The sequence below is a fragment of the Dermacentor variabilis genome, chromosome 1 (assembly GCF_050947875.1).
Source record: "Dermacentor variabilis isolate Ectoservices chromosome 1, ASM5094787v1, whole genome shotgun sequence".
NCBI lineage: Eukaryota > Metazoa > Arthropoda > Arachnida > Ixodida > Ixodidae > Dermacentor > Dermacentor variabilis.
In genome coordinates, this window is record NC_134568.1 from 24,802,825 (window position 1) to 24,826,099 (window position 23,275).

The 23,275-nt window shown below is 49.5% G+C and overlaps 1 protein-coding gene across 1 annotated transcript in view; it reads left to right on the forward strand.

Moving 5' to 3' along the window:
* The first annotated feature begins 2,651 nt into the window (after nt 1–2,651).
* Nucleotides 2,652–23,275, forward strand: part of LOC142570457 (cytochrome P450 3A24-like) — a 99,722-nt gene continuing 79,098 nt past the window's right edge. The window contains exon 1 of the mRNA XM_075678845.1: nt 2,652–2,908. Within this exon, the coding sequence (XP_075534960.1) occupies nt 2,853–2,908 (56 nt within the window). The 5' untranslated portion in view covers nt 2,652–2,852. The remainder of the gene's footprint in view (nt 2,909–23,275) is intronic.

Sequence of the window (23,275 nt, forward strand, 5' to 3'; positions counted from 1 at the left end):
AATAAAAAAAGAAGAAACGAAACTGAAATTACGGCCTCCGAGATTCGGCGGCGTGCGCAACCATCTTGGAGGCTGGTGCGTTTCGCCGATTCCGCTAGGTGCGCTGAGAGCCAAAGTCGACAGCAGACGCCTATGGGAGTGTCCACTCTTTCCGTTTACTATGTTACTCTATGACTTAGGCTCCTCACGAACGCTTGCCAGAGTGCGCGAGATGTATTACTGGCCCGCGCTTTCGGCAAGCATCAAACAGTATGTTAACGGCTGCCATGAATGTCAGCGGCGAAAGTCACCGCTCATGAAACCCGCCGGGTTATTGCAACCCATCGAACCGCCTCATAAGCCATTCGACCAAGTCGGCTTAGACATTCTTGGGCCTTTTCCTCTGTCATCCGATGGCAACCAGTGGGTGGTTGTCACGATTGACTATTTAACCCGCTATGCCGGGACAGGGGCGTTCCCACGAGCCACGACTTCTGAGGTAGCGCAGTTCTTCATGTGCCACATTGTACTGCGCCATGGTGCCCCGTCCACTGTAATCGCAGACAGAGGGACGGTGTTCACAGCCCAGCTCATGCACGAAGTTTTTCAGTTGAGCAACACCAGGCATCGAAAGACGACTGGCTACCATCCGCAGTCCAACGCATTTACGGAGCGTTTTTTAAATAATAATAATAATAATAATAATAATAATAATAATAATAATAATAATAATAATAATACTTTATTGACACAGAAATTCCGCCAGCACTAATACATAATAGGCCTGCCAAAGCCGCACCGGGCTTGAAGGGCAGAGCCGACAGACAGCGTTTAACACAATATAATATCGCGGATAACACAATTAATTAAACAAGACCATAACGGACGAGATCTCTATGTACATTGTTGTCCAGCACAAAACATGGGATCATATCTCGCCTTACGTGACCTTCGCCTATGATACCGCCGTACAAGAAACGACGCGCTTTCCAACATTTCGTCTCCTTCACGGCCACGAAGTTCAGAAGATGCTGGACGCTATGCTTCCGTGTCAAGACGACGAGCATCTAACTACTGACGCCGAATAATTCGCTCAACGCGCTAAGGAAGCTCGCCAGCTTTGCGCGGCTTCACATCGGTCAGCGGCAGCAAGCAGATGCACGGCGTTATAACATCCGCACAGACAAGTATACTACAAACACGGCGACCAAGTGTGGTTGTGGACTCCCGTTTACCGCCGTGGTCTTAGTGAAAAGTTGCTCAGCCGGTATTTTGGCCCATACAAAGTGCTGCGCAGCATTAGTGACGTGAACTACGAAGTCGTTGCGGACAGTGCGGCTTAAACACGGCGTAGACAACAACCTAGCCCCGACATCGTTCACGCTGCACGCATGAAGCCATATGTTGCGCGTTCGTCATTATTTTTTCTTCATTTATTAATTTTTTAAATATTTGTGCTCATATATGCAGCTAATGCGGTTACCTCTCTGTTTCTTCAGACTGTGCACGTCACGCTTCACCACCGCTGTACTTCTGGCTTTCCTGTCGCTGTCACTGTGTTCTTTGTGCGAGCATCTGCCTTGACAATGTTTCTTTTCTCCCCCTCTTTTTCTTGCACCGCTTCTTCACCATCGAGCCGATTGTGTCTTCGAGGGAGGGGGAAAATGCCACTTGCAGTAGTGGGCACAGTGCAAAGAGAAGAGGCAGGAAGGAAGGACATAAAGAAAGAAGCGCGCGTGCTACCCCCGCCTGCTCGATAGCCAGGTTCCACCGACAGTGGGTTGGTGCCATTAATTGAGCCTTCATCATCATCATCATCACCGCCGTGTTTTTCGGGAACCAGCTGTCTTCATTAAACGTTGCGAGCCCTCTTTGAAGACACGTGATAATATGAAAAAAGAAATTAGGAGGGAAAATGTGCACGATAACACAAAGGGCAGTGCCTTGCTATTTGAGGCTCGATCCGCTTGGCTAAAGACAAAAACATACCGGAGGAAATATTCGGAACAAGATGAGGCATGTGTATGCTGCAGCGAAAATCCGAAGACCACTCAGTACATCCTAATGCCATGCGAAGGGATTCACCAAGTGACAACCGTTGGTAGCGTACACCTTCCAGAAGCGCTAGGGTTTAAAGTGGACGGAAGCACCAATCAGTGTGCAGTCGAGATAAGCATGAGTCGTTTACGGTATTGGTGGAAAAAGAGCAGGGAAGAGATCGATAAGTTGCTGTCTTCGTCTCAGCGGCCCCTATCGCGCAAAAAAGCGCTTGAACTAGCCGGCGCCGCACCGACCGAGCCGCGTACGGCCGCTCCGTCTACGTCTGCTAGCTTCCCGCAGGGCCGATCGTACAGTGACGCCCTGCGCAGCCGCAACAACCAGACAGCCGCAGCTAAGCCGTCATGCGGCCCTCCAACCGCTGCGAACAGCGACCCCAGAGACGCGCTAATAGCCGCTCTCGCTGCCGCACTCCGGGCCCTGCTCGTCCAGTGCCCAGCCATCGACGGCAACGTTCCTCAAATGTGTGACGCGGCTCTCGCCGCGCAGGAAGCACTGCTCCGTCACGACTAGGCGCGTCACCGCGCCTCACAGGCGAAGGCCACCGACTTGCCCGCGCACGGCGTTCTAGCCGCCGCCGCCGCCCCTCTTTCACCCCTCTATCTATTCCCCTTCCCTCTGTGCAGCGCGGTTGAGGTGCCCTCAACTGAGAGGCAGTTACTGCGCTGCACTTTACCCCAACTTTATCCTTCCATAAACAAGAATCTCTCTCTCCTTTCCTCCTCGGCCGTGCGTGCTGTTCAGCGTACAAGGGAGCGTCGCGCAGCGAGCGCGTAACCTGTGCTGCAGCGGCCGATTCTCGTCTGCGTGGGAACATGGTTAACTTGCTGTGCGTGGCACTAGCAGTCGCCACCCTGGTAGCTTGGTACATGTGAGTACTCTCTACAGTTGCGAGCGTTTTACGTCTCGCGACCTACCAGTTCTCAGTGTCTCGCATTTCAGGGATGCTCAGCCATTTCGGCACTGAAATGGTCGAGTTTAAATTCGCAGGCACGTCTACGCAATGGAGAGAGGGGAACAGTGCCGGCAGTTGGGGCAAGTTAGTTGATTACAGTTAGTTGATTACATCTATCTATCTATCTATCTATCTATCTATCTATCTATCTATCTATCTATCTATCTATCTATCTATCTAAAGATAAGGCGTTGATTCACAAACGCTGTTGAGCGCTTGTCCTGAAGTTTCATTTTTCGCATGAAACTGGCTTTCTCACATTATTGTTCTTACGTTAATTAGCATAAAGTGTAAAAAGCGACACGGCATGGCCTAGCTCTAGGTCATGCGATGTATCTTGTACAACAGAACGACGATCACTAGCCCTTCTGTTCAAGTGCAGGCCATCAAAAGCACTTAGGACGAGGTTCTATTTATTCTCAACAAGTACAGTCGCGTATTATGAACAGTACGAGCAGTACGACGCAGCTAATAATATAGCCGAGGTCTAGTGCGTCTAACTTCACTAAAACTGGATCTGTGTGGTGTAAGGGCCGGGGTGGCCCTTATACTAGCCATCACTTGCGCTTGGGGTCAACCATACGAAGCCTTTGTCCAGTGTACGATGGGCTCCGCTCCTGCGTCTCCAGTGGATGACCACTATCTACTTTGGACACGCCCAGGGACAAATACAGTTCGCAAAAGTGTGCGCAAAAGTGTAAAATTTAACAGTTATCAAGTTGAAGTCTATGCAAGATGGACTATATGGACAACGCATTTTATATGTCAGTGTTGCAGTATCTCTATCAAACGGGCCTGTATGCTTACATTTAGCTAGATTATGATGTTATGCCGCGTGGCAAACCAAGCTCAAAAAATGCAGCGACAGCAGTTTGTGCTTCACAAAGCTTCAGAACTTCAAATGCTTGCATTTTTTAAGAATGGAAGCGTTTGAGACATAGCGGTATATTGGGGGAAAATGGGTTTTTATGAATATGACTCGAATGATTAAATATCCCGAATATTTGTATCGCTTTAATAATTTTGTTTGGTGTAGTTAAAAGCAGCCAGCATACTTATGGTGCAGTAGGCTTCTTATAAAGCAAGTATGAAAGCGCAAATCAATTTTGTAAGCTTAAACGCATGTGTCCAACCATGCACTTCTGCCTTTACAACCGATTATCCTACATTATACAAGAAGCACTTCAACGCTACTGCCTATCACACAAGGTGTGCGAGAACATTGTGCGCGCTCCCGATTAGATTTCTGAACGTTGGTGGCATCAGGCTCAGTTTCCTGGCATTATCAGGGGGGAAAAAACAGCGCCTGGGGGAAAGCATTGGATATATTTTCAGTACTTTGTAACATATCGATTAGCGCGAACATTTATGTTAAAACGAAAAGCACTGAAGTATTAAGATGAAGGTTTTCCTCCATATATTTTGGCTGTCTAATGTTAAGACCTAAAGAAGAAAATACTGTGATTTTTTTTACAATTAATGCTGACATACGTACAGTCACGTGAAATATGAGCTCCGACGCAGCACCCGTTGTGGAACTGGCCCCTGGACTACAGCGCTACATTGAACCACGAAATGCTGGTATGATAAATACCAGTAATCCTAAAGTGTTTATCTCTTGAATTTTTGGCATGTCGGCAGCGCTGTGCAGTGTTGGGGGTCCTTCTTACCACGAGCACTATGTTTCAGCTAATATTTCAAGCAACTGTGCGCTATTTTTTTCTTTTTTGGGTGAGCTTTCTTTAGCGTCTGTAGCCACTGCTCCAAAGTTATCGCTTGGCTCAAGACACACCTGCATGTATTTCAAATATACATAATGTTGTCACGGATTCAATAGCGAAAGGGCGTTATATAATCAGACTGCGGGCGTGCAGCCAATGCTGGCATACATTCTCGATCACATTTGAGCGCCCGAGTTCGCGCTGCAATATACGAGCAGTCCAATCTGATGAACCGATGCGTTGATCCCTAGATCAGGTTCAGAAGAAGCACTATTTTGTGCGTAGCCATGGGATTTGAGTGATTTTTTTTCTAACGCACCATGCTAGGATTCTGCCGCAATCTCTCCGCACAGGACGTATTGCGTCAGCGCTAAACACCAGATCGTAAACGACACTACCAGCTCCACTAAGGAAATTCTCGGCCTACACATTAAAAATGCTTTTGACAACGTTAAACACGAAGCGATCTTAAAAACAGTAAAAACATTAGGACTAGACTAATGTAATTACGCTAGAGATTTTCTTGCGGGCAGGGGCGCTCGCGTTGTCGTCGGTGACGAGGAATCGTCGAAATTTGAGACGGGTCCGTCGGGCACACCGCAAGGGTCCGTCATATCACCATTGCTCTTTAATTTAGTTCCATTCGGTCTATCCGAGAAATTAACAGAAGTAGAAGGATTGCATCACAGTCTCTACGCAGATTACATCACCCTCTGGGTTCCCGGGGGAGGATGTGACGGTCACGTCGAGCGAACGCTACAGGCGGGAGTAGATGCGATCCGGGGATTACTTGCGAGGAACGTGCCTCGAGTGCTCGGCGATCAAGTCTGAACTCTTAATCTACAAACCCACGAGCAGAGGTCGTAAAACCCTGCGCGACGAGAAACGGGAATACTCCAAAATAAGCATTATATCGGCAGACGCTACTCTCATACCGCACGTAGACAAATTTAGAATCTGCAGGCAAATGGCCATAACGGAGAGATAGTGCGAAGACTTCGTCGTTCGGTAGATGACACGATACGACTCTTGCGTCGCATCACGAATAGACGCTAACGTATGCGCGAGCACTGCGACATCCGTCTCGTGTAGGCGTTCGAGATAAGCCGCATAACGTACGTTGCCCCCTACCTGTAGTGGATAGGGTCTGAAAAAAAAGTAAGGTCGAGTGCATGATACGAAAGGCTTTCAAGAGGGCAGTCCGCGTTCCACTCAACGCGAACACCGAGAAGTTTCTAGAGCTCAGACTTCCCAAGTGACTTTACGAGTTAATCGAGGCGCACGACGTTGTGCAATACGAACGAATATCGAAGTTAAACACAGGTCAATGCATCCTCGAGTCACTCGGCATCACATGCCACACTCAGCATGGAGAAAAGGCGGTTCCGGCCTCATCCCGCCGTTTCCCAAGAACATGCACCCGACGCACCACGCCGGGAGACGCAACAAACGAGCAAGCGACCTTCAGAAGAAGTTTGGCAACAGCAACGAGGTGGTGTACGTAGACGCCACGCCGTATGGAGAAGGGAGAAGCGCACACGCGATCGCGGTTGTAGACCATACGGGTAAGTGCCTCGCGAGCACCACGGTAACCACGGGACACACGGAGGCGGCCGAAGAAGCCGCGATAGCTGTAGTACTCGCTGCGGTGCCGAACGGTGCGATCGTGATCAGCGACTAGCAAGCGGAAATCCGCGGCTTCGTGCGCGGCCGCGTCTCGCGGTAAGCGGCCCACATACTCAAAATTTGTGACGACGGTGACTGGACATCGCCCTCGCAACCCCAAAATTCTACGATCTTCCTCCTCTGGACACCGACACACTCCGACGTACCGCTCGTGGACAACGAGGCGGTTCACGCCACGGCTCGAGGTCTCAGACGCCAAGCCGCCGCCTGCGTCCCCGAGAGCGGGTCATCGGATCTGCCGGACACTACGACTGAAATGCAGCAACAAGAATCACAATGGGCGTGCGGCTATCGCCTGACCACGTTCAGAGACCTCACCCAACACCACAGACTCGAAAGACTCACATTCCCGCCACCGCACGATAAATTAAACAGGAACGAGGCCGTAACCTTACGCTTACTCCAAACACACACCTACCCAAGCCCGGCCGTCTTACACCACTGTTACCCAGGATTATACCCAACTGATGGGTGTAAAGTGTGCGGCCAGAGAGACACTCTGCGACACATGATCTAGGAATGTTCCGGCAACAACGGTGCTGAAACCGCTGCCGTTCGCGACGTGTTTATAACCGCGGCCGTTACCAGCGTACAGGAAGCCTCGAGCTCGATTCTTCCCGACGCCGCCCCAGCTGCGGGGGCCGCCGGGGACCTTCTCCGTCGGCGTCGCGCCGCTGGGAGGCGGCTCTCAAAAGTTCGGAGTTGAAAGACCAGCTCTGGCCCGTCCGGCAAGCCAAAGATTCATCCTGAGTCCAAGGACTTCGAGCCGCCACCTGAGGCCACCACAACCAAAACTGCCGGACCACTCTTTTTAATAAAGTTCCCACAATAAACCGCGTCCGCATCCTCGGCCTCCACATACAACATGATGGTGGAGGCACATACACCATCCAACGTCTCAAGCCTTCCAAATCATGGGAATGGTCAGCCGCATCACAACCAAACAATACGGACTGAAAGACGACGACATAATACAGCTCGTGCAGGCCCTGATAATCAGCCGCATTGCCTACGCTGCCCCGTACTTACCCCTCACTCCCAAGGAGATAGATAAATTAGACGTACTTCTTCGGAAAGCCCTCAAGCAAGCTCTCGGCCTACCACCGGGAACAGCGACACTCAAGCTTGAAGCCCTCGGAGTACATAATACAATAAGAGAAATTATAGACGCCCACCTCACAAGCCAACGAGAACGCCTAGCGCTCACACCAACAGGAAGAACAGTCATAGCACACCTAGACTTTACCACACGCGTCAAAGACCACGAACAAGCAATCCATCTGGCCCCCAATTTCCGTGAGCACATCAGGGTAGCCCCTATCCCCAGAAGCATGCACCCGGAACATCATGCCGATCGTCGCCAAGCTCGCGCAAAGACTCTACAGACAAAATATGGCAGTCTCCCCACCACACTATACACAGATGCCGCACAGTACCCCCAAAAAGCAGCCATGACGGCCAGCTCTGTCGACCATAACCTTCAAGAGGTGGTCTCGATGACGGTCCGCTCTGCCAGCGCCCTCGTAGCGGAGGAGACAGCCATCGCCTTGGGCATCACCTCTAGTCTGATCATTGAGTACGTCACAATTATTACTGACTCCCAGGCAGCTTGCCGTAGCTACGCGAGAGGCAGAATATCTTCAATCGCCCATTGATTCCTCAAACGAGCCTTCCAATTCCCGGACGTTGAAACAGTATGGACTCCAGGACACGAGTCCCTCCGTGGAAATCGGCGTGCGCACGCTGTAGCCCGGGCTCATGCCTGCCGGGCGCCACAACAGACAGACAGACAGACAGACAGACAGACAGACAGACAGACAGACAGACAGACAGACAGACAGACAGACAGACAGACAGACAGACAGACAGACAGACAGACAGAGAACTTTACTAAAGGTCCTGATGAACCGCGTTAGGGTGCTTCCCTTTTCAGGGAGTCCCTGTAGCCGTCGCGGGCCGCACCCACGTCGGGGTCGGAAGATCGTGGTCCTCCGCCCTGTCGCAGGCCCTCAGGACAGCCCGTAGTTGCTCTGAGAGGTCGCCGCTCTTAAGGGCTGCCTCCCAGTCGGTTAGACTGCTATGCGATGAGCTGTGTAACGCAGGGCATTGCCAGAGCATTTGGGATAAGGAGCAGTACGCCTCCCCACAGTCTGGACAGTGGGGTTCTACATTAGGCGTGAAGTGACTGACTCGGCCCCTGGAGGGAAATGACCTTGTTTGGAGCATGAGAAAGGCCGACTATAGTGGTCTAGTAAGTTTAGGATGTGGTAGCGGAAAGGCCCGCCGAGCAAGTTGATAATGTGCCAAGATTTTATGGAAGGTGAGAAGCGAATCCCTGTACAGTCCTATGTCGCCGCCCGTGAGTCTACCGGAACCGCCGCGGTGTGTAAGACTTCGCGCACAGTCATCGGCCAACTTATTGGTGTTAACAACCTCAGAGTGCACAATAATTCCCATATGGGCCGGGAACCATTTCATGACATGAAAACCAGCAGCCTCCTCGCGGCCGCGGATGGCCGCCGCCTCCTTTGAGATCGAGCCGGAGGCGAACGTTCGAGCTGCAGACCTGGAGTCTGTAAAGATATTGGGATGTAGAGGGTCCTTCAATGCTATAGCTATAGCAACCTGCTCGGCTACTGTTGCAGAAGCGTTCCGCACGGATGCTGAGTTAATGAGACTGTCATTGGAGTCAACCGAAACTACGGCATAGAGATCAGAGCGCCCGTACAGGGCGGCGTCAACGAAACATGCCAGATTCGGAGTGGCTGCAGCCACTTTTAACAGGGAACGAGCCCGGGCTACCCGGCGCCCTACATTGTATTCAGGGTGGACGTTACGTGGCATGGGATCTACCTTGAACGTATCTCGGACCATGGGTGATAGGGTCACGTTGCGCTCCGTGATTTCCTGGTGACCGCATCCAACAGATTCGATGATGTGTCTCCCCGCTCGCGATGATGAGAGTCGTATTAATTGGGCCACTCGTTGGGCCTCTATCACCTCTGACAGGGTGTTGTGCATGCCTAGTTGCATGAGACACGCGGTGCTGGTAGTGAGTGGTAAACCTAGCAAGCGCTTGATGCTTTTGCGCGTGAGGGTGTCGATTCTGGCCTCACCCCGTTTAGACCAGGGCCACGCAGAGGCTACATAGTTAACGTGGCTCACGTGGCTCAAAAGAAACGCGTGGTAGAGTCTGAGGAGATTGCTCTCGTTTAACCCCCCCCCCCTGCGATTCGAGACCCTGAGGATAAGCCGAAGCATATTCCCCGTCTTGGAGGTAATGCGGGCTATAGTCTGTGAGTTGCCCCCGCGAGATTCGAGCAAGAGTCCGAGGACCCTGATGGTATCCACTCTGTGGATTTGCTGTCCGTCCATCGTATAGAGGGCTATGGGGACTCGATCTCAGAGTGTGGAGCACCTAAGCCCCCGTCGGGTGGTCCGATACAATAGAAGTTCGGACTTGGTTGGGGACAGACTCAGGCCCGTGTCTAGTAGGAAGTGTTCTGTCATGTCGAGCGCTTCTTGGAGCGCACTCTCAACTGCAGCGTCAGACCCTCCCATGCACCACATGGTAATATAATCCGCGTAGAGGGCGTGACCCGTTCCTCTTACTGTGGCCAGTCTGTCCGAGAGGCCCTTCATGGCGATGTTAAACAGTAGGGGAGAGATGACCGCCCCTTGCGGGGTACCTCTCGCTCCCAATGTAAATTCCTTGGATTTGATTTGCCCTATTTTGACAGTGGCCTTGCGATCACAGAGGAAGGAGTTAACGTACGCATAGAATCGTGGCCCCAGGCCCAGGTCCGAGATGACGTCTAGAACGAAACGGTGCGAGATCTTATCAAAAGCCTTGGACAATTAAGTCTAGAGCAAGGATGCCCCGTGTGTCTCTAGTGTCGTCATCAATGATTTGCCTCTTTACAAGTAGCGTTACGTCCTCTGTGGAGTGTGCCGGCCGAAAGCGGGCCATATTGTGAGGGAATAACTCATTAGGTTTCCCATGTGCCTAGATATACGGTTGTGAATGGCATGTTCGGCCACCTAACCCACGCAGGACGTGGGCGAGATGGGCCGCATGTTCTCCAGCGCAAGAGGTTTGCCTGGTTTCGGGACGAGCACCGCGGAGGCTGTCTTCCAGGAGTCTGGGACGAGGCCCGTTTCCTAGGTTTTATTCACTTTCTCGGTGAGCAGCGCAGCTGAGTGTTCGTCCAAGTTGCGGAGGAGTTTATTGGCGATGCCATCCGGGTCCGGTGCACAGCGACCATTGAGCGTTTGGAGCACCTCCCAGATTTCGGATTCCGTGAAGGGGGCGTCGAGCTCCCCCCCCCCCGGTAACAAGGATAATCCCTGTCACCGGAGGGGCCCCAGCGGGGGATACTTTTCGGCCAACTCTTGCAGGAGGACGTGTTCAAATACGCCCGCCGCCTTTTGATTATGAACTATGCGATCGATGGCTAGTCTTTGATTGCTTTTGCTTTGCGAATCGCCGAGTAAGTGTTTGCGCAGGCTTCATATGTCCCCCGTTCTCATCTGCCCATCAATCGAGAAGAACACTTCGTTCCATTGTTGTTTGGACAGTTCGATGGAAGGAGCTTCTATTGTGAGATTGAGCTCCACAATTTTCTTGTGAAGTCGAGGTTGGAGTCTGTGTGTTCTCCAGCGGCTCAGGATGGAGGTTTTGACTTCTAGGAGGTGCGCAAGGCGCGAGTCCATCCGATCTACTTTGAGGTCGGTCTTAACCACCTTGGTCGCAGCTTGTACGTCCTTCTGTAGTCTTGTGAACAGCCTATCGAGATTATCGTAGTCGGTCTGGTGCGCCTTCCGCATTTTCCGGAAGGCATCCCAGTCCGTAACATTAAATTCCCTAGTAGGGGCTGTGCTAATTGTTAGGGTAATCTCCGCAATGAAGTGGCCGCTACCCAGGTTCTCTTGCAAATTTTGCCATCCTGCTCCGGGGGCGTTCTTGACGAACGCCAGGTCCGGAGTGGTGTCTCGGACTACCGACGTGCCGGTTCGCATCGGGTATTAAGGATCCGTAATCAATTCCAGTGAGTAGTCAGAAACTGCCTGGACAAGGAGATTGCCCTTGGTGGATTGGCGGCGGTATCCCCAGGCATCGTGGGGTGCATTGATGTTACCCGCTATCACTATGGGGGCCCCCTTGCTCAGGGCCACCGCCTTTGTCATAATCGTGCCGAATGCCTGCCGTTGATCCGACGGCGAACTGTATATGTTCATAAGGAAGACACTGCTCTTAAGCCAATCGTTAGGGATAATTTCGACCATAATGATCTCCGCCCTGGTATTGCCAAGTGGTAATTTGTGTACTTGAACCGAGCACTTCCGTGTGAGCAAGGTTGCTAAACCCTGCTTTCCCTCCTCCCGTAACAATACAACCTGGTATCCCTGGAAGTTGGACGCGTCATCGAGAGTTTCTTGTAACAGAATTACGTGCGGTTTGACCGCCTGTGCCAAAACGAATTGCTGCAGCGGAGCTTTGCGCCGTTGGAAACTGGCATAGTTCCGCTGCCACACGACCAACTTATTGGGATTTACCGCCATGGTGACTGCCTTGGATTGACCATTCCACCGTCTTGTTGGCGGGGACAGCGCTTGCGGGTAAAGGTGCCCGACGGGGCTCCCTCGAAGGCTGTCTAGCCGTAGCTAACGCGGCCTGTGCACATTCCAGGGACGCCATCCTTTTAAGGAGGGCAGTCACGCTTTCAGCGAGCTGCTGAATTGTCTGCTGCATGCTTTCTAAGTCTTTGTTAATGGACTCGGTCTCCATGCATAGAGTCGGCGTCCCTCTCTCGGGGAGCGGCTCTACGTTTACCTGAGCGCGCCTGTGACTCCCCTTATAGGGGCACCTGTAGCTTCTCGGCTTGCGAGGGGTAAGACTTTCGGAGCGACTCAAAGTCGGCCCTCATCTGCTGCATTTCTGCTTTGAGTCGGGCGTTCTCTTGCATAAGTTGAGCGACTCTGGGATCAACTTTATGCTCCGGCAATGCTACCTGCGTTATGTTTGAAGCCGGCGTCATCTGCTTCGGCTTGACATGATCAGCCCAGGTTGGCGTTTCCTTGATCCGAACCCGGGAAGGAGAGCGCCCTCGGGAACGAGAGTGCCCTCTGGAGAGGCTGCTTTGTCGACCTCTGGAGAAGCTGCGTTGTCGACCAGCTGGTGTGAGGGAGCGCTCCCTCCTGGGGGCGCCCGCGGCGCTGGAGTCACGTGGGCGGTTCTCTTTGGCTAGCTGTTGCTGCTGGTGCTTGTTCTTGGCGCGCTTACGGCGCCGTCGGCGTCAGCGTACGACGTATGGGACTTGAAAGCGCTGCTTACACATTTTGTCTGCCGTAAGATGCGGGCCTCCTCAAAGGGCAATGAGGATTGCCGGGGCTGCGCACTAACCTCCCCACCCGATGACCACAAGAGAGGGATAGGGCCGCATCTATGGAGCCCGTACCTTTACAATACAACGCCGTACTACAACACCACAGATTGAACAGACGACAATACCCACCTCCACACAAGACCCTCTCACGTGAAGACGCCGTAACATGGCGACAATTGCAAATCAATGCATACCCCCATTTAGACAGACTACACGCAATACACCCTACGCTATACTCATACAAATGTCCCCTTGGTAACGAGTACGCCTCCCTATACCCCACCACATGGGGACATGGGGGTGCCCCAACGTGAAGGCAGCCCCGCAAATACCCAACCCGACACCCATGCAGTGGGAGGCCGTGCTGACTAGTTCGGACCCTCGTAACCAGCACCAAGTGGTGTAGCGGGCCCGGGAGACAGCAAAAGCCGCAGGAGCCCTGGACTAAGGGCGCCTCCCGCACAAGCAGGAAGACACCTGCTTGTCCTTTCCTATTTTTAAATAAATGTTTCTCCTCCTCCTCCTCCTCCTTATAATGAGTTAGATTCGTGACTCACTCTTTTGGAACTGCCTTGTTATTCACATCACTACAACGTGACAGTATAGACGTGCTACATTTTCGCGGATTGAATACGGGGAAATGGACTGGGACTTTTGTTGCGTGTGCGTTTACACACTTAACGCAAACATTTATTATTCATAACTTACTTTTTTTTTAATTTAGGACCTTCTAAAAGACAGCAACCTTATATTAACAGGATGTCTTAGGTATACTCTTTACTACTCTTTACCTCATGAAGATATTCTTCTCTGCGTAGAAAGAGCTATTGACAAATTCGGAGTGATGACCTTCCCATCCGAGACCGGACTTGCGTGCGAGAATTTTGTAGAGCTTGTTAGATTTTACCTTACATCAACATTCATTAAGTGGGGCTGCAGCAACTTTTTACAATAGACAGCCGTATGCATAGGGTCATGCATTGCACCTTTATTGAGTGATCTGCTGTTATCACACCAAAGGAGGATGAACTCATTAGGCTGGTACAGACATTTATTATAAGCCGTATATTATACGCCGTTATTATATCTTAACCTTATCTTAACCTATGACGTGTGTAAATGAACAAGGTACAATGTATTATATGGCAAGCGCACAAGGCTGCCCTTGGCCTTCCTGTATATACATCAACATAGAAACTCCTTGCGTTAGGGGTGCACAGCACGCTCGATGAGCTCGTCAAAGCTCACCTCGTCAACGCCTCTAACGATCCGCTCCAGGTAGAACCATCCTGCAAAAAGCTGGAATGCAGTATGAGACATTGATGCCCCCCAAAGTCAATATAGAACCGCTATACTGGAAAGACATCAATTTACTACCCTTGCCGAGAAATATGCTCCGCACTCACGATGAGGAACGCCGGCTAGCCAGGGCCTAAGCACTACTCCACAAGCAATATCGTAATAACGCAGATGTAGTCTATATAGACGCATCTCCATATAAAGCCCACCCATGCCGTGGCCGCGGTAGACTACAGAGGTGATATCACATCCGGAGGCACGATTCAAATCCACAGCACTGAGCGTGCGGAGGAGGCAGCCATCTCCCGGGTCATTGCCTCTTCCAGCTGCAAGATTATCATCAGAGACTCCAACTCACCTGTTCGTAATTTCTCTAAAGGGCGTATGTCCCCCGAGGCTTATAACATCCTGAAACGAAATTCATATCGGCGCCTCGTCATGATTATCTGTGCACCGGCGCATTCCTCATTGCCCGGGATTGAAGTGGCCCACTACATCACGCGAGACTTTTCCCGCCGCGCTTTTGGCCACGATGACCTGGTATCGTTGAGGGATCGGATGGTTTCTTTCCACGAGATCGATACCCACTATCGTCTGAGCATGCAGGAAGCTTTACCTTCCAGGCGACAAATCGCTAAGTAAGGGATAAGACGTCACGTGGCGGAGATTGCAAACGGGCACCTTCGCCAACTTAAAGCTGTATTCCAGAATTTATCCTAAGGAATACTCTGAAATCTGCCCCTGGTGGCCACGACAGACAAGAGGACATTAATCATATAATATGGGCCTGCCAGGCCAACCCCTCGCCACGAGGGCTCGCAATTTTAATTACCAAGGATTGGGAGGCTGCTCTGCTCAGCTCGGACCCAGACTAACAACATGGGATCGTCCAGCGGGCTGAGGAGGCCGCAAGAGCCTGTGGGCCCCTGGTTGCTCAGTGAACTTTTGATCCTTGTTGCCAATAAAGTTTTACAAACGAGCGAACAAACGAACTACAATTATAAGAGAAATCATAAACAGATTTAAATGTGCAAATACGAACATAGCGCATAATATAGTGTACAAGGCAGTTTAGTAAACACAAAATAAATGACATGTGACCAAAAGAAGAGGAAAACAAAAACAGCAAGAAAAAAGCCAAAAAGAAAAACAAGCTAGAAAAACATTCAATGCATAGTGCTCGGAAAATAATGGACAAGAGAAGCAGTGCTGCAACCTGTTGCAAATAAGTAGTACGAGGTATCCCTAATACTTTAATCGGCACAAAGGAAATGAGATCCAAGCGACTCTTGAAATTCTTTTAGTCAGAGTGATTGGAGGACTCTGGGGCGAAGGGAATTCCATTCTTCTATTGTTTTAGGAAATAATGAATATTTAAAACAATTTTTCTCGCGCTGTCATTGGTTCGAAGTTTTCTTTGCAGAGGTGCGAGAGGAAAGTAGTTTTAAGGCCTGCATTAAAGCAATTACAGTGTAATTAATACAAGAATTTTAATCTCGCGATTTTTCTGCGTTCAGCAAGCTCAGGAAGTTGAAGATCAGCCAACATATTTGTGACAGAATATGTGTGTCTTTATCTCGCTAATATTTATCGAGCCACTCTTCTCTGAACTTTTTCAATCTTGTCCATAAAACATTTTTCGTGCGGATCCTATATAACGTTACTCTAACCAGGAATGCTCAAGGATTACATACGCAGTTAACTTTGCCTTCAGAGAAGCAAGCTTTAACTTTCTTCAAAGAAACCACAGTTTTCTCTCAGCGTTCGAGCAAATGTCATTAATGCGTGTTTTACAGCTTAGATCTGAAGATCTTGTTACGCTAAGGTATTTAAAAGGGTTACCTTGCGTTATATGATGTCCGTCCATATCATAGTCAAAAACTAACATGTTTCTAGTTCCTTGAGTAAGCTGTATGTGTGATGTCTTGCTTAAATTAATTCTCATTTTATTTTTCGCGCACCAGGCCGCGACAACCTACAACGCAGAATTTAGCGCGATTTGGACCTGGCAGTATTTTACATCTGAGCAAATTAATCAATCATCCGCAAATAAACCTCTAGTAATATTACGAGGAATCACGTCTGCAACATCATTTATGTAGCACAGAAAGAGAACTGGACCCAGAACAGTTGATGTTGCATTGTCTTTTCACGCGCTATAATGATCACGATGTCTTACCACAAAGCCCAAATCACTGTATTACAGCATTTCCTTTCTAGTATAGTGCCTGTGTGTGTCACGTCTTCCTTTCGTCCTTGTTTTTTCACGCTCTATAAGCCTCACGATGTCCTACCTACAAGCCCAAATCACTGCATTGCTGCATTGTTCAACTACCACAAATTGCGTTCTGTTCGACAGGTACCTTTTTGTGCTTCCCAGAATTTTAACTTCTAAATCTAAAAGTTTTACGATCAGTCCTTCATAAGAAACATGATCAAATGTCTCAGACATATCAAAGCAAACTGGGTCACATTGTCATATTTCGGTAAATGATTTTGCATAGTCATGTACTGCTTCTTCGAGTTGAGTAACCGCCGATAGTTCCCGTCTATAGCCATGCTGTTTGGGAAAAAGAAGATGAGGATGTTCAAAGTAATCAAAAAAACTTCTTGATATAATATTTTGAAAGATCCCACAAGTACATGTAATGTAAGTTGGTCTGTAGTTCAATCTTACGTTTATTTGCACATTTAAGAAGAGGTACTACGGGAGCGTTTCGCCAGCCATATGGTAATTTATGTTGCCAAAGTGATGCATTAAAAATTAACATAAGCACTCTGAGACCCATTCTGCGTAGCGCCGTAAATTTTTCTTTTCTTCATTGCACTGCTGAGCTCGAGGTCTTGGGTTGGATGCCGGCCACGGCGGTCGCATTTCGACGCGCCCGGATACTTAGATTCAGGTGTGCGTAAAAAAACGCAATCAAAACAAAGTGGTCAAAACGAATCCACAGCCACCCACTACGGCGTGTTTCATAATTTTATTAAAGCTTTGACCTGGGAAACCCCAGGAATTGAATTTGTGCCCGTGAAACACGCGACACTAAGAGCATAGCGACAGCGGTGAACCTAAACTAGCGGGTTAAGCAGGTTAAGCGCGCCTGCTATTTATACGTGACTCAGCTTACATTTGCGAGTAATCTGCAGTGCTTGCGTACATTCGACAATCTAAAGCACTATTCGGGTCACGCGCGCCGTCTGATTAGACAAGACTCTTTCGCAATGGAATCGGCAGCAACAGCAACGAAATTCTATATAAATTTGATGGTTTCATTCCTGCGACTTCGGCGTAAAGGATGATGACACGTACATGTGTTCTCGCTTACCCGCGTACTACGCAATCTGAAGAATATTATGCAGGCATGCATTCATTCATTTGTTTTCGTTTATTTGAAATGTTTCAGCCGCTTCTTGGCCCGTCCCGTATTGTGGCCGCGGGCCATTGTACCACCCGCATCCTGGCCAAACCCCGTTGTGGGTGTATGTGATTGCGTGGAAGTCGTCGTCATCACAAACGACACGAGGACGCGCTCGCTTCTTGGCCGATCACCCGGTGTTGTGCACGTATGTGCCAGAGTGTGGAAATCATCGTCATCAATACGCGGCGATATATCTCAAAGAGCTATTTGGCGTTGGCGCGAGAGACCGAGCGCACAGAACAATAAGCAAAACAGTGGGTAGTCATCATGTCGCAGTCCCAGCAATTTGGCTAAGCAACCTTAAATGTACGTGGCCTGAGGCCTTGGCAAAAACAAGCGCAGCTTAGCAGGCTTTTCGCTACGACGCGTCCCGGCTTCGTGGCCGTCCCGGAGACGAAGTTAGAGATCGAGGAACAGACCTTTCTGTCTTGCTATAATGTCTGTCTTTAACAGGCTGCAGCTTTATCCACGGACTGCTGCTTGTTTGTGAAAACGAGCTTACCGTGTTCAGAATTGCCTGTCATGTTGACAGGGAAGGCAGGCGTATACGCTGCGATTTTGTGTTAAATGGAGTGACGTGGAGAATACTCCACCGATATGCATGTAACGATGTTAAAAAACGAATTAACATCTTTGAAAATGTGCTTAGCCTAATTAACTGTCATCGGTGCACTGTACTAATGGGGGACTTCCAGTGACCAGAGGGATCCGAGTGATCAACGGGACAGGAGTGGCGAAGTTTTGTCAATGCAGGTCGCATTGACACTGGCGCTTCAGGTCAAGCAACTACGTAAACTCGAATGCAGTAGACCTCTTACGCTCCCCTTTACCGCATTTACGTGCAGTCATCACTTCTCTCTCGTAGACTGCCCTGTAGTACTCACCCAGCTTTGTCCTCTGACCGCTGCATGGTAATTGCAAAGATTGGTGCAAAATGTCTAACTCATTTTCGACCACAGTGGGTATTTTTCAGAGGTTCATGCAACAGCTATAGAGATTGGCAAAGATAAGGGACACTCCTAAAACGCCTCTTCAACTTTTATGCGTTGCCATGCGAAATGGCACGCCACGTACGTTCATCAGCGACATCGAGAATTTGAAATGTCAACTTAAAGACATGATTGCGTCCGCTACACAGGTACACGTATTCAATCTCGGAACATACGCACTTTGCCTTCTGAGCAAGCGACACGTGAAGCTTTGCTTGAGGAACGTCGTCGCGCACTGTCTAGGGTAATTCCAGACATATACCGCAATGAAAGTATAGTAACCGATACAAGTGAAATTATTTCACAGTTCGAAAGGTATTACAATGAATTGTTTAGCGCTACTCCGGATGATCATGATGAGCTCAAATTTAGTTTCATATCTCTAGTAAGCACTGTGCAATAAAATTAATGTACGGCCATAAGAAGCCAAATTACGATACCGGAAATTGAGCTAGCCATTAATAAACATCCTTCTTCGAAAACTTCCGGCCCTGTTGTAATCTCAGCTAAGTTTCACAAAGCTTTCAAAAGAATTCTCGATCCCATATTGCTGGAAGTTAAAAAGAAAGAGTTCAAGTAGAAACCCTTCCACAGTCGCTTTCTAAAAACCCCACAGTTGTAATTAAAAAATCTAACGCATGAAGTGCGTTCTGTTGAGGCATGCAGGCTACTGTAAAATGATGACTACAAAATATTTCCGAAAGCTTGATCGAATCCATTAAAAATGTCGATGACAATTCTCTCATAAAACGTGAGCGATTAGGGGCCGCTCCATACAGACCAATATACTAGTTGCTCGAACGTTTCTTTAGTGTTGCAACGGTTGTCAGGAGCAGTTTGCAATGCTCCAGGTAGACCTTGCCTTCGATAGTGTCAGTAATTCATTTCTTTAGTTTTGATCTTCTGGAGTACGCCAACATTGTATCCATTGAGCTTAAAAGTGTAAGGATTTGTTATAATCCGCGTTCACTCGTTCAATGGTTGGCGGTCGTCTCTCAGGAATCGTTTTATTGCGATAGCAACCATATCGACATTCCAGGTGCATTTCTGCCGACAGCCACCGCCGCGAGGTTCTGTATAAAGTTCAAAAGCGTTAAAATCGTCGCCGCGCGCTGTGTACAGTGTGTGCGAGTAAAAGCGCGCGAAGGTGAGCCGGCGATAGCAGCTCGATCTCGCGCACGCAAACAAGGAGGGTGGGGAGGAAGCACGCCGTCTTCTGTCGCGCGAAGGGCTCCGGGGGGAGGGCATGAAGGGGTGGGGGGCGTTCTACGCCGGGCGGCCCGGGCGCCCGCGCGCGCCCACCCGGGACGCTGTATCTTGAAAGTCATCTGCGAGGGGGGTAGAGTCCTTCGCACGCTGTGTTTTCGCGGCTTAGTCAGGGTGCAGAAACTCCCTATACCTCCCTTCGGACACTCGGTGCCATGCCGATACACGTTGGTCGCGCCGCTTCCACCACTGGTGGTTGCCAGATATCGAGCAGGAAATAATTCACAAACAAAACAATGGCCCCATGACGTCACTCATGAGGTCAAAAGGTAGAGGGAGAGGGCGCGCCGCCGGGAGGAGGCGGCTTGCCGCGACGCCGAACCCCCGTTTATAGACACACTTCAGTTTCAAAACTATCCGCCGCGCCCATTGAGAGCAGCCGGCCCGCTGCGGTTCCTGCCACCGTGGCGCTACCGTCGAGGGTTGAGCTATAGATGCAAGCGTCGCTGGCTAGCTCCAATGGTGCCCTTGCGTAGCGAACTCCTAAAATACCTGTTCTTCAAAAGCTACCTTTCGTTTTTCAAAATTTGTTGAGGGTTCAGCATTCAAGTTAAAGTTTGAACACTGTTGTTGACTTCGTTGGAAGTGAGTTAGTATGCCCACGCGTACTAGCGTCAAAAAAGTTTGGGTTCCGTGCGTTTGCAAGGCAGTGTTTATTAATGGTGCGCGTTTATACATGTGTGTGCTATCATGTGCATTTTCCTCTCGTGAAGGCTTAATGCGCGTGTTGCTTAGTAAACCGGCGGACCTTACCGCACCCGTTGCAACTTTTATGTCTTCGGTGTTCCGCTCTTGTGGCTGATGCTCAAAATACGTGTCGCAACGCAACGCTGTATTATGTAATACTTATCTGTAAAATGTGCGAAAATAATCTGATGCCAACATTGTGCACGCTGCATACTTGGTCCTCGTTTGGATTGACTGCAAGTGTGGCCGTGACCTGGACAAGAAAAAGTGGAATGTTTTCGCCGCCAATCAGATGTTCTGGCCGAAACCCACTTGTGTTTTACGGTTCTCACTAGCATTTATTCATATGCTTTGTATATCTTCATCGCTGGTATTTTTACTGGGAGTTTTCCACGTTACACAAGACTAATTATAATGCACGCACGAAACTAAGATAAACGACACGAGACAATCGGATAATAGAATTCTAAATGTAAAGAATATTATTTACATACTTCAGGAAGCAACTATGTTGTGCAACTTTACACAAGTTTTGCTTTGTTTCTCTGTGTGCTTTCATGCACAGTCATTCTCTTGACACTTCCTTCGTGCAAATAAATGCATTCAATTAACTAAATCAATATGAATCACTTTACCAGTCAATTCATTGCAGTGCTGTGAACAGCCAACTGTGTTGGCCATTTTCAAAAAGACTATTAAGAACTTTCCAAAAAGGATCACCAAATGCAGCTTTTTTGCTCGGTCGACTTACTGTCTTCTCAACGCTACTTATGCATGCAAATAATTTTCTGGGTGAATATACAAGGCAACCAGAAACATGAGCACGCACAATGACTACCAGTGCTTCCGCAGGAACAGCATCCTGGGAACCAACTGCATCTTTTTTGCAATCTGCACAATCTGCAGTTTCGTTAACGTTAAATGCCATATAACCAGCTAAATAATCCAGTGCAGTTTCTTCTGGCGCCCACACGATATCGGTGTGATCATGGGGCAAATTGCAGATTGGGAAGCCACAGGCTTTTGCATGTCTATAAGCACTTGCTCTCTTTTTCTGTGACCGCCGCCTTTTATGCACAGAAGACAGATAACTGGGCAAGTTTGGGAATTCCGTCGGAACGGCACCGACGCAATTCGCGGCCTTACGACGGCTCACGGCCTTACGTGGGTGGTGTAAAATTGCGGGATGGAAATCCCCCGCCGGCGCGTCGAACTCGGGGACGGCACGATAGAGAGTGCGCGTTGTATGCGTGCTGCAAACAAAATGGCAGCAACTGTGAAACATGCATCACATCACTGATGCAGCAACTGGGAAGAGCAGCTGCCGTCGCTTAGGGCCTAGGGTTTCCGGCAAAAATTACTTTTCCTTTCTGTGAAAGTGCGTTTTTTTCTTGCTCTAAAATTATCATGACTGCTTGAACGACGAGACAGCGAGTGCTATTACGTGCGACCTGCGGAGGCTGGCGATTTTCGGGGAAGCGACCGTCAGAAAGGCGCCACCGGGTCTGCTGCGACGACTCCCTTTGAAAGAACGAAATCTGCCTGGCCCGCTGCGATGACTCACTTTGTGAAAACAACGATGCGCCGAGTCAACAGGACATCGGCGCCACGATGGCTGCGGCGGTGACTCGTTTTGAAAGGACAACAATACGTCAGTCCTCAGCCCGACGGCGTCACCACGTCTAGGGGCGGGTAGCGGAGCAAGTATTTTTAGTGTGTACGCTGTCCCCGGCACGGTCTGTTTGGAGCAGGGGAGCTCCTGGAAGATATTTTGCGGTGCCGTCTCACGCAGCTTAGAAGTCGTCAGTCAATGGACAGACGCGGCGGCCATTGTCTGCAGAGTCGACTCTGGGATAAAGAGGCGCTTGCTCGGGGCAGCACCGTGTCTGCGAGAACCCTCTCACCTTGGTGTGGTCAATGCAGCCTGTGCGGAAGTGAGTGCGTAAACCCTCCCCCTCAAAGGCGGGTCGGCTACGATGACTTTCGACGCTCCGAATTGGTCGACGATTGAACGGCCGTTTTCCCTCACCTAGGGATCTAGGGAGGACAGAGTAGGTATAAGCAGCCGTGGCGCGATGGCTGAGGGTGCATTCCTCTTTCAGTCATGCTAGACTGATGAACTGTAACGGCCTTATGTAGATACTGTAAATAAATTCCATATTCTTCGTTCTCGATGAGAACCAGTCTCCCCCTTCAACAACGTCCTCAGCGTGGATAAGTTGGACGACGGCATGGGCCAGCTACCATCTATTTCATACCCGACCCCAAACATTACAGTGCTAGACTATACGGAGCCTGCGATCGTGTGGCGGTACTACGAGAACAAATGGTTACTTGTATTCGTATAATCTTCGTGCTCGGTGTGGCGTTGTTGCGGCTTTATTTATTACGTTCTCTAGCAGTCATATTTTCCCAACACAGCACGACAATTTGTACTCGCCTATGTCGGTAATTATTGGGGATTGCCTTTTTACATAATAGTTTGTTGAAAATGATCACTTTGTAAAATCCCAAAGCCGTCTGCAGCCATAGAGACGAAGTTTAGGGAAATGCATGTAGTTACTATGAATCACATGCTGGTTAAACCGCCGTGCTCGAAGATCCTGTAGACACAAGCGCCACAATTCCCACTAGTAATTTGCGTAGGAAACTCCATGTTTTGGGGTCCAACTAAAGCAATCAAGCATTGATGGGAACCGGACATCTTTGTGTGGGAGAAAATAAAAAGTAATGCAGGGTCATTGTTATCGCTGTTACGTTATCGCTCCACGCAAGACGCACTCGCGGTACCCGAAGTTTGTGGAGAGTTATCGCAAATTCGGTACTAACA